Source organism: Lolium perenne, chromosome 3 (genome assembly GCF_019359855.2).
Source record: "Lolium perenne isolate Kyuss_39 chromosome 3, Kyuss_2.0, whole genome shotgun sequence".
Classification (NCBI taxonomy): Eukaryota; Viridiplantae; Streptophyta; class Magnoliopsida; order Poales; family Poaceae; genus Lolium; species Lolium perenne.
Window position 1 is genome coordinate 74,914,250 of NC_067246.2, and position 12,432 is coordinate 74,926,681.

A 12,432-nucleotide genomic window follows, 5' to 3' on the forward strand; every position below is an offset into this window, starting at 1 on the left:
GGGTTATTCTCACCAAAGACAATCTTGTTAAGCGAAATTGGCATGGAAGTACACGGTGTGTTTTTTGTCATCAGGACGAAACAATCAAACACTTATTCTTCCAGTGCGAGTTCGCGAGATCTATATGGTCAGTCATCCAAGTAGCGTCTACCCTGTATCCTCCGACTAGTGTCGCCAATGTCTTTGACAGTTGGCTTCATGGTATAGATTCAAGGCTTAAGATGCTTCTTAGGGTGGGGGCGCTAGCAGTTATCTGGGCGCTTTGGCTATGTAGAAATAACAAGATCTTTAATGACAAAAATTGCTCTTTGTTGCAGGTCATCTACAGATGTACAGGTATTCTCCGTTCATGGTTACCTCTCCAGAGAGTGGAGAAACGAGACCTATTTACGAAGATCTGTACACGGTTGGAGGCTACGGCGAGGGATACTTTTTCCCTACATGGGTGGTAGCATAATCTACGGATAGATGCCCCACCTACACCTTAGGCGTTATATGATTCATCGTTCCGATATGCATCTCGCCTAGTTTTTATTATTTATCCTTTTGGACTTGAGACAACAAAACGGCTTTGTGCATCCTGGTTATGCAGAGGCTGGATGTAATTGCTTCTTAAAGTAATAAAGCATCCTTTATCGAAAAAAACTTCAATAAAAATGATGCGATGACAGCAAATTCACACCTTAGCAAGCAACAAAAAGGAGATGAATTAAGCGTGTGACTGTGACTGGAAAAAATAAAAGGGGTTAGGTGCAACGTCAGCTGAAACTTTTGAATCCCAGCTGTTAAAATCAAATGAGCTTTTTCAGGTAAAGAAAGTGGCCCTAGAGCCATCTCATCTATTCTGAACAAAAGAGTCAGTAGGATATCAGCTAGAGAGTGTTCACAATTTTTAGATGCAGAGCTGCAGACTCCTGCTCATAAGATACCAGTTCTCAACAAGTTGCACATTAACAATCAGCATAAGCAAACCTGCCAGAGTTTTTCTTCAGAAAAGAAGTTGAATCAAGAAGATGCAAAGCAGCAAATAATCAGAGCACCAAGAAGCAACCATCTTCATTGCAGCAAACACTAGTGTAGAAGGAGTTGACATCCCAATGTCCAAATGTAATCTGGATCTATACATCAACAATTCCTACCAAACAGCTAACCGAACAAAATGGGAAAACAAACTAACTCAAACTGACACGCTGAAAACGAGAAACAGTAGAAATCGAAAGGCAGGCGTATCTGTGTATGGCCACATAGCAGTACAGCAGTACCCGTCAAACCGAACCACAAATCTGAGCAGATCTTAGTACAGCCTCTGGCGATCCGTAACTCTGCTATTCTGATGATCCGGAACTATATACAGCCTTTACCTCCACACGCGTAATGTACACAAACTAGTACTCGAACTCTTTCATCTTGTCAGAGACGGGAATCCGAGCAGGGTAAAAAACTCACCTATTGCTACACTCTGAACGCGTCTCAAAATCTGGTGAGGCACCATGCTCACTCATACTACCTCTTGACAAGTTTCGCAATCTCTGCCAGAACTTCATATTCTTGCCAGTCATCAGAGGGCCTGAGCTGGACTGCTTGCGGAAAGAACCTGAATCAGGAGCTGGAGTGAAGACAGGTGTGGAGCCAAACATCTCAGATAATAGCACCCTCTCCGCTTCCATGCCCGTAACATCGTAAACCGCTGTAGCATGAGCCGCCAACTCCTGGCTGAAACTTCCCGATCCAAGAACCTCATCACCCTCACTGCAGACAAGTTTCAAGGCCTGCACGACTTCGCTCATGCTCGGTCGGTGTGCAACCTCAGGTTGTACGCACATTGATGCGATAGCTGCTGCTTTTGCCACGTTGTCTAGTGGTACATTAGGGCCGAGAAGCGGATCAACAGCTCGACGTAAGCTCACCACATTTGTCAGATATGGGCGAGCCCATGCAACTAGGCTTTCTTGCCCCGCAGGCTGAGACATGTCCACAGGCTTCCTACCTGTGAGGAGCTCAAGTAATACGACGCCATAACTGTATACATCACTCTTGACAAGAAGATGCCCCGTCATGGCGTACTCTGGTGCAACATATCTGAGAAGAGAGATAGGATATTATATTTTTGTTTAAACTATATCAAGATGGTGAGAAGGATATAGTCCATACCCGAATGTTCCCATCACACGAGTGGAAATGTGCTGGTTACCCTCCCCCCTCGCGGTCCTGGCCAGTCCAAAGTCAGAAACTTTCGGTGTGAAATTGTGCTCTAGCAGTATATTGCTTGACTTGAAATCACGATGAATCACACAAGGGCTTGAATCTTCATGTAGATATGCAAGTGCCCGCCCTGCCCCAAGGGCTATCTTCATACGTGCATTCCAATCAAGTGGAGCTATATCGCGATCCGCTCCTATATTCACCCAACACATGAAGTAGTTTCTTTTAGTCAACCACTGACACCTCTATATGCTGCTGGAATTAAATTTGAAATAACTTACTTACCGTGCAAATGGGATTCAACGCTGCCATTTGGAATAAGTTCATATACCAGACACCGTGCATTCTCCTCTACGCATATGCCTAACAGCTTGACCAAATTTCGGTGATGCAACCGTCCCAGCATCTCAACCTCTGCCAAGAACTCCCGTTCACCTTGGCCATCAAATCTTTTCAGAACCTTTACCGCAACAGTGGTTCCATCATCAAGTGTGCCCTGGTAGACACATCCGAAGCCACCTTCTCCAAGTACTGCCGAATCATCAAAGCCATTTGTAGCCTTTTCAATCTCAACAAATTTGAATGTTTTTGCCTGCCCTGTGTATGTTGCCATGCTTGAGCCGAGTGAACCGGATGGACCTGAATGTGAACTATGGCGACCAGGCAACAGTGTGTTACATGTCCCTGCAATCATGAGATGTTTCAGGAAGGAAACTTTTGCGGGCAAAAATGGACAAATATTACTGTAACAAGGAATGGTACAGAATGTTCAGAGCTGACCAGTCCTTATCTGAAATGCTACTATAAGCACTTTTTTGTTTTAGAAAATGGATACTATTAGCACTGTGGGTTAGCATTTGAAGTAAGCAAATCAAGCTTGTTTATTCGAGAAAAAAAAAGGTTTTTCCAGCCATAGACTTGACCTATTACTATCTAAAAAAATATGGCTGACCTATTATTATCTAAATGTGTTTGCCTTATACAAATTTAGAAATGATCCCATAAGCACTTGAGAGTAGAGCTAGTATGCAAAGACAGGTGGTTACTTTAATCCTCACAGATTGACAATTTCTAGTTCAGTAAAGTAGATTTTCATTGAGGGATAATATAAGAGCTTTGCATGTCTCTATTATTGGTGGTTTTAATGTATATATAACCAGGACAAAGCTGTGCAAATATGACTTGTTTATGTAGGTTGGCCTAAGCTTACTTGATTCTATTCTTTCCAATATCATATACGCCTAGTGAAATGCATCTATCTCCTCTCCTCCCCTTCTTTCTTTTTATCCATTTTATATACCTAGTCGAAGACTACTTAAGATTATAGAGCGGGCTTTTCTACCCATTGACCAGGACCGATCACTGTGTTTGACCACTCTTGGTATTCAGACCTTCGACTTTTTCGCTAGGAGCTGATCCATTCTTTAAGAGCTCTATACATCGGAGTAATATCAGTTGCAAGTTTTTTGTATGGGTTGTTCAGAAACATATGTTGCTTGGGAGGTCATGGCTGTATCTCTCAATGTGGCACAATGAATTATGGCAGCAATTAGGTATATGGTATTCCCAAAGAACATCACCAGAAAATATTTCTCTACAGATAACACTGAATTTCACTAGACAGTTGACATCCCTTAACTGAAAATATGCAATTATTGTTTCTGCTGTCAGTTGAACAGCCAAGAGATACGACATCACACAATGGTGTATTTTTAGATATTAGAATTAAGTACACATACCAGAAGACCTCGAAATTTTTGGAATTGCACTATGTGGATATCTTTGAGCTATGTCATCTGAATCCCTGAACTTGAGTATAAGAAACCATGCAGCCGCAATGCAAATAATCAGCGCTATAACAGTGGATAAAACAGCAATAGCAATTAGGCTCCCATTCACTTTTCTTTTGGGTCTTCCGACGTCGACCCCCAGTGGCTTCATTGCCCTTGCATTTCTGCTGTTCCCAAATGCACCATTACCAACACCGTCTGGTGCCGAAGGGGGGGAAGGAGGAAGCCCTGAACAAAATCCAAACTTTTGGTGAAACTCTTGGCGCAGAGGTGCAAAATACCTAACAGTGAGATATAGTGAGCATAACACACTGAATCCACTGATATTTATGAGATCAACCAAATGACTACAATATAATATATGTAAAATAGCTGGTAGCATTGACCAGACACAAATAATCAAATAAGACAGGTCAGGAGCACAAGCAATAATGCATACCTGGATATACAACATAGAGAATCTCATAGTCCCCGAAAACTGATGGCTTTAGAGGAATTCTTTTGCTCCACAATCTTTGAAATGCCGAGAAGGCAGTCGCATTGTCAAAATTCAAATGCATTGGTACCAGATGCACAAGAACCACTGTCTTGTCAGGTTGGTCACCAGCTACATTTGCACCCATAACACGAACCTGCCTCCGAGCCATGTTTACCCCAGATCCAACTTCTTCAGCAAAATTCGAAACTAATGGAAAGAATGAATAAAGGTCCACACTTAAACGGATTCCAACTTTAATCGGTAGAACACAAGCACACGGAGCTCCCGCAGGTGGATCAGTTAGAGGCTCTGGGCATGATAACAAGTTGCAATCTGCATATTAACCGTTTACTAGGTAAGCAATCTTCAACATTATACACTTTCACAGACCCATTATTTAAATTGTGAAAGAACAAAGATATGAGAACACATAAGAAAAATGTACCTAAATTAGGTGGCGGTGGGGGAAGTGCCCAAATAGGATGAGCTGATGGTGCTTTAGGTTCTGTTTTAGGAGGAATTGGCGGAAGGGTAGGAGAAACACGAGGTCCTGAAAATAACTGAAGTTTCAAACATCTGTACTGAAACGAGGAAGACAAATACCACATGTGGAAAAGCAAGAAGGCTTTAACGTACTTTTTCTGCCATTAGAGGGGGCCCTTGGTGACACTGGTGAAGGAGATGGAGGGTGCACAGGGAAGTTTGGATGACCTGGATAGGACAATAGACGAAAGTGTTAGTACTATGAAATGAAATCAGTGTGTTTTAAAAGGAAGAACCATTACCTTGAAACATCGGTGGAGGTGCATGATGGTTTTGCCTTTTAGCCCCAATCTTCTGTGGAGGTCGAGCTCGTGAGATGTCAGGACCTATAATGCAGTAATTTTGAGAATCTTAATGTTCACATTTGACAATAGCTACCAAGTGGCAAGCCTCGTAAGTCTCTGAAACAAGAATCGACAATTGACAATAGCTATGTAACTAGCGGAGAGAGGTATTATGCTGAACCTTGAGCATGGGGTGGTGGGTAAGATGGAGCAAATGATGGACGCTCTCCTTTCGTTGGTACCGGAGGATGAGATCTGCTAGTGGGTGCTGGTTTAGGAGCTACTCCTAGTGACGGGGGCTGAGCACGTGGCACTGTTGGAGCATTCTTTGGGATTGCCGGCATATTTGTATCGTGGGGCAGCGGACTAGATGCAGGTGCAGGCCCTGAAATCAGGAATGTTAGTAGTGAAGCTACATTGTCTTCTGCAAGCTAGCTGACAAAAAAAAACTGAGATTACCTCTAGTCGGTGATTTGTGAACCGGGGCAGTACTAGGTTTCTTTGGTGGGGGTGCACGCTCAATGCCATGGTTCTTACCACTTGCAGGAGGGGAAGCATTTGCTGGGGGCACTGTATTTCCTGCAAATAAACATGAAGTTCAATATCTAAGGACAAATGACATGGAGGAACAATATCAGATCAATAGCAACACATTTTTTGTACTCACCATTATTTGGAGGCAGTGCTTGTTGCTGAGGTGCTTGTACAATAATAGGTGGTGCAGTCGGAGGTTTCACAAGTTCTGGCGGAACTTCCAAGAAGAAATGGAAAATGGTAAGAGATATGCAAGTTGTACAATTTGGTGTACCCAAAGGAACCAATTTACCTGAAGCCGAAGGAGGAACTGCGGGGAAACTGCTTTTAGGTGGTGGATATGGAGGGGCATCATTACCTAGAGAGGGAGAATGGAAGGGTGAATAATGAGGGAATAGGCATATTTTGCACAATTCTGATTAACTTTTGGCACATATAGAATTCAGGAACCAAAGGGTTATGAATTGTTACTATCGGAATATATACCTGATCCAATTGGGCTACTTGGTTGATTGTTCACCGAAGGAGGTGGTGCTAGTGGCAGATTAGGCTTCACGGCCACAGAGGGAGTAGGAGCCTGAACTGAAGGTAGCACTGCAGGTGACCCAGGAAGTATTGGTGTGAGTTTTTCAGCAGCTTGAGGAGAAGCTGCTGGCGGGGGTACGTTGTCAGTGACCGCGGGAGGTGCGGTCTCAACTGGTGGAGGCGTAGACTCAACTGGAGGAGGCGCATTATCTTCTGCGAAATATTCAGTTAGTCATGCACGCGTCAGGATTGGAATGCCATATCTAAAAGAATATGAGCAACCTTTAGGAGGAACAACGGGAGCCGGAGCAGAATGCGGTTCAGTGGGTTTTTCGGCAGCTTGCGGAGGAGCTGCTGGCGGGGGCACGTCGTCAGTGACAGCGGGAGGTGCGGTCTCAACTGGAGGCGCAGACTCGACTGGAGGAGGTGCATTATATTCTACATAAGATTCAGTTAGTAATGCATCAGGATCGAAATGCCATATGTCAGTGAACATGAACTACCTTTAGGGGGAACTACTGGAGCTGGTGAAGTTTGCGGTTCAGTGGGAACTACAGGGCTAGCAGCTCCCTTCTGGAGTGGAGGACTTGCTGAAGGAGTTAGAAGTGGTGCTGCAACAGAGCAATGTAAGAGCCTACACATGAATGCTGATGATGATGGTTTCTTACAAATTCAGAGGTACCTGTTGGAAGAGTTATTGGACCGGGAACGAACGTAGGTTGAGGAGGACTAGAAGCTTGTCCTTGATCATCAGGAGAATTACCAACCCCGGGAGCAGGAGCCAGATCAGTACCTAAAAGTGGAGTGAATTACACAGGTTCATGGAACAAGTATGTACACTACACTGCAGTAACTAAGCTCGGAGTTCAGTAACAGTCTAACAGACAATCTACAGATTGCTATTAGAGGCAAATTGTGAGTGTTATTCCACCACATAAATTGCAAATCAAGAGGAACGATTCCAAGTATGCATGCAACATGATATATTCCCTTTATCGAAAAAAAAAGTATGCATCCAACATGATAATGCAGCATATTAATGTTAACTGGGGGCTATAGAGGCCTGTGCCAGCCAAATCGTAAAACCCAGTGGCGCCAAATTAGCACGTTTTTGTTACAAGATTATGGGCAGAAAGATCGGCAAGAGTGACAAAAGGGTAAAAGTAGTAAACAGATAAGTAGATGGAAAACAAAGCACATGTGATGCAATTAAAGCTGCAGCGACAGCTAGAGACAGGAAGCGCGAAATGCCAAGCCACCGACATCGCGCCCTCCCTCTTAATGAGGATTCAGAAGTGAGGAGCACATGCTGTTGGTCCTAACAGACTTCGCAAAACTATCCCGCTGTCTGCTCAAATCCTGAATCAACAACATTGAATTGCGGTTTCCCAGCAGCAGATCAGCCAAACTAGCGTGTGCATTGCGGAAGGGGAAATTCTTGAATCCACAGGTTTTCCCCAAGCAAACTAAGGCAAAGGGGGGAAATCATGGAGAAACATTGAAACAAGCAAGCATTGGCATTATACAGCATCTACAGTATATCGGTTGATCCCCAATTACCCAAACTGAACGAAAGGGGAGAAAAAAAACTGGAACTGCAGCAATGCTGAACTTTGCTCACCTGTGGATCCAAGAACCGAGGCGAGGAGCACCAGCAGCACGCAAGCGAGAGGCCGCATCTCGGCCGAGCCACACGCACACACGGACACACAGACAAGCTCGTGGCAAGAACAGGCGCGGCAGCAAGGGATCACAGCCGCGTTGGCTGTGGCGCGGCGGCGCACGCGCTCCTCCGGCACCCGCAAGAAGCCCCTAGAGCGCCGGAAAATGAGGGAGCCTGACCGCCATTTGGGCAACACGCCATGAGCAGGCAGAGGACCATGTGCGGAGGGAGGGATGGAGGAGCAGTGTGATGGAGGAAGAGGGGGAGTGCCCAGGAGGCCAAGGCACCAAACACCACTAGTAGTCTAGTACTAGTACAGTATGGTACCAGTACTCAAGGGGGAAAAGTGTGGTAGTAGCAGCTACAAGTAAATTACACAACAAAGGTGGAAGATAACACTGGAGGTAAACTAAAGGAGCAGAAAGCCATGGTGATCCAGGTCGCAAGAAACCAGCACGGTGAACAAAACATTCCTTGCTTCCTGCCCGTGCCCTCCTCCCTCGTCGTCCACGCCACGACCACCAGGAGGTTGGAAGAATCTCGCGATCTTGGCTGGGTTTAACCAGGTACTCGTGGTACTGAACTAGCTGGATCACGAGATGCAAATGCACTTAATCCGGCCATAACATGACGCCAAGGCGAGTTAGCAATGCGGTTTCGGTCTGTCCCTCTCACTGTGGGGCTCTTGTTATCCCTGTCCTGCCGCCAGCCTGGTTTGGGATTACTGAACTGCATCTCGTTGTCGCTTTACCGTGGGGGAGCGTCGTAATGCCGGCGTTTGGATTCGTTCTCCCCGTGCGTGCCACGGCCACTGTGTCGGTCGATCACGGGATCACCGCCGCCGCTACCTGCCTGAATGTGCACAGACACGGCGGTCGGGCGCCATCGGATCCCTGCATGGCGCCGGCGGGAGACTCGGCCAGTGCCCCCCTTTGCGGTTTTCTGTAGATGCAGCACGCGAGGTTTGATCGCCTGACATGGAGATTTGCGTCTGTTTGCTCTGCCTGCGTTGGGATGCATCCGTTGGCTTGGAGTGGTCGAGGGGGTGTGGAGTCGCCGTCGACGAGACTGACCGCTAAACTAGCGCCGATCTCGCGTGTCGGGATAGCTAGCTGGCCATGGACGGCTGCTATAGGTTTGCTAAGGGTGTGTTTGGTAGAGTGGCTCACCTCGGATATTCTCATCTCAACTTGGCTCAACCCACTATTTCTTGTTTGTTAGCTCGGGTCGGTTGAACTCAGCACTGTCCACCTCATACTAAAAACGCCTCTCAGCCAGGCCCAGGTGAGAAGCTCAAATCGAGCTTCACAACCCGGCCAGGCTGACCTCATACCCGCAGAACATTGTAGCAGAGCCTCACAGCCCCCCAAAACCCCCACCCCCACCTCTTTCTGTCCCTCATTTCCCCCCCATCTTCCTCTCCCGTCCGCCACGACGCCCCGCCTCGACCAGGACTCCCGCATCCACCAGGGCACGGCGCCTCCACACCGGGCCTCGCCGCCGGGAAGCGCAGGCTCGACGCACGGCCAGGACTCCCCGCATCCACCAGGGCACGGCGCCTCCACACCGGGCCTCGCCGCGCCGCCAGGACGAACAGGACACGTCGCCGGAAGCGCAGCTCGACGCGCCGGGAAGCGCAGCACGCCGCCGGAAGCGCAGGCTCGACGCGCCGGCAGACGCGCCGCATCCACCAGGGCTCGCCGCCTCCACGTCCCGCCTCGCTGCACCGCCAGGGAGCTCTGCGTCGACGCGCCGGCTCGACGCGCCACCAGGCGCAGCTACGGCCAACCTCCTGTGTTGATGAAAAGGACCCGATTGCTTTTTAATTTTTTTGCTTAAGGACCTTTCTGTAAAATTTTGGACCCAGCACATCTCACCCTATACAAGCCCTACCAAACAACATCTGAACTCATCTTCTCTCAAGTGATACAGCCTACCAAACAAACAACAAAATCTTAAGAGGGCTTGTATGAGGTCACCATGTATGAGGGGAGATAGTTATTCTGAGGTGGTACAGGCTACCAAACACACCCTAAGATTCGTTCGTCCATGAGATTTGTTCAAACTTTTACTACTATGCAGTAAGTTTTACTCTTCTTAGACTTGTTCAAGATTATTAGCAAAACGTATTTTTTTTGGCTGAATTTTTTTCCGATAAAAGGAATATATTAATATCAAGAGATACCAATTACACCCAGCCTCTACAACAACGCACCACCCTAATAGCACCACGGATGCACACAGCCAAAAAAAGAAAAAAAAAACTAAAACAAAAATCCCGCTACAGTATCTCGGGCCTAACAACAACAATACATTCACCTCCATGACAACACCTGAATTACAGACTCTTCAAAAAACGACGCCTCCAAGAAGGGAACAGTGCTCAAACACCGTCGTCGTCCGATCAAAGATCTTGGGTTTTCATCCTGAAGATAATCCCCGCTCTCAAAATAATGCCTCCACCAAGGTCATTGCCGGGCACAACCAGTTAAGGCCAGACCTTGGGTTTTTACCCTGAAAGGTAAGACTCTGCACTTCACCTGTGTTGTCGCCCCACTTTCATACCGTTGCTGTGAAGCCCGGAACACCAAGCAAACCCCTCAACAGCACGGAGACTTGAACCTCCCTTAGCTAGTCCTCCCCTCCGGCCTTCATGTTCTCTTCTTCCGACTTTCATCATGGATCCATAGTCACTTGATGTCAACACAGAAAAAGAGCTTCGCGCCGCTCCCTCCAGAACCAATCGGTCGGAATAAAAGCATGGGTGTGCACGACCGAATACCTCCGATCCAACAAACTCCAGGCAAATCACTGTTACATTCGTCGGCGGAGCCTTCCGGAACTCAACCCCCCGGCCAGATCATGAGTCCAGGCCTCCGGTAGGTCCTCCTCTTCACGCAAGAGAGACCCTAGGACCGCCGCCTTTATTCAGGTCGGACCCCACGTCGAAGACCATCCCGGGCTGGCCAATCCAACCCTCTACCGGCGACACCATCGCCGGCTTCCATGCTCCTCCATCTCGCCGCCGGATCGCGGTGATAGATCAAGGATCCACCACCACCAACCGTAGGCCGACCCTCTCCAGCAAAGAAGATGGCCACCTCCTCCGTCGAACCCAAGGTTGCTGCCCCTGGCGCCCTCGTGTCGCGGAAGAATCCCGAGAACGTCTCCACGCACCGACGAGAGGCGGGGGGAGGGCATGGCGCAGACCGAGGTCCTGGCCGCCGCCCACCACCAACCCCTGCCGGAGTGCTGCGGGGGAGAGCCGGTGGAAGGAGGGAGACAGGCCGCCACCGCCCAACCCTCCCGCGCCGGCCGATCCGCCAGGGGACAGCCGCCGGGAAGAGGGGTCGCAGCGCCCACCGTCGCCCATCCCATCCGATCTGCGCCTGCTTCGCCATGCGTCGAGGAGGTGGGATCCGGCCACCGTTCATCATGCAGCGACGAGGAAGGGCCCCCGCCGCCGCCACGCCCCGTGGGTCTTCGCCCCGGCGGCGCTACCGGCGGCGGCGGTTAGGGTTGGGAGGTGGGGTGCATGAGGGAGGAGAGGTGGGGTGCGGGAGGGAGGTGGGGTGCGGGCAGAATGTGTTATTGTGGTACCATATCTATTATTCTTGTTGCATCTTTTTGGCTGAATAAGATTAGAGTATCTTCACCGGTGGTCTTAATAGTGACCCCAATTGTCTTATGAGGGTGTGTGTCACAAAATGAGCTCCCACCAACGTCCCCTAAGTGGCTGACATATTTTCAAGTCCAATAGAATAGCCGACAATCCCATTCAGGAGCGTGGGCACTCTAGTTCATGTAGGATGTCGCCAGCGAGACCCTCCTAGCAACCGAATGTGTCCATTGCCCACCCCCTCCCGATCCGCCTCCCCGTTCTTCCATCCCACCCACCCACCTACAATCCCCATCGCCATCGACCACAGCGCCACGTCTGGCCATCTCACGTCGTGTTTAGGGCGAAAGCCGACAGTGACGCCGGTTGCGCCATCGTCCGAAGGGAGCATGCTGATGGTACGGCTTGTCCCATCGTCGCTACCACACGCCGTCGGTAGGCCCTTCTTAGACTTGTTTGAGATTAGCAAAACTTATTTTTCAGGCTGAATGAGGATTAGAGCATATCCACCGACGGCCCTGATAGTGACAACAATAGTCTTACGAGCCGCACACAAAATAGGTTCCCATCAGCGTCCTCCAAAATTGCCCGGCACATTTTAGAGCCCAATAGAATAACCGGTAACCCCACACGATCCCTACGCGCAAGGGCCGGGTTCGGAGCACCGGCATTCCAGTCGTGGCAGCCGCACGCGTCCGTTCCCCACCCCTCCCGATTTGCATCCCACCCTTGGGTTCGCCATGACCTTTGTCGCAGTCATCTCCGCACACTTGCCTCCCACCTGCCCACCTAGA

At 48.6% G+C, this 12,432-nt stretch overlaps 1 protein-coding gene across 1 annotated transcript; it reads right to left on the reverse strand.

Annotated features, from left to right (window-relative positions):
• Positions 1–1,028: 1,028 nt before the first annotated feature.
• On the reverse strand, positions 1,029–8,573 carry LOC127339334 (receptor-like serine/threonine-protein kinase ALE2). Its single transcript, XM_051365198.2, has 17 exons — positions 7,978–8,573; positions 7,039–7,149; positions 6,860–6,967; positions 6,639–6,794; positions 6,318–6,569; positions 6,124–6,189; positions 5,965–6,048; positions 5,757–5,876; positions 5,479–5,682; positions 5,256–5,339; positions 5,107–5,181; positions 4,916–5,020; positions 4,432–4,803; positions 3,942–4,220; positions 2,488–2,886; positions 2,152–2,395; positions 1,029–2,079 (listed from the first exon to the last, which is right to left on the reverse strand). Exons 1-17 carry the CDS (start codon positions 8,033–8,035, stop codon positions 1,443–1,445), a joined length of 3,354 nt encoding a protein of 1,117 aa, XP_051221158.1. The 5' UTR covers positions 8,036–8,573; the 3' UTR covers positions 1,029–1,442.
• Between the last annotated feature and the right edge of the window lie 3,859 nt (positions 8,574–12,432).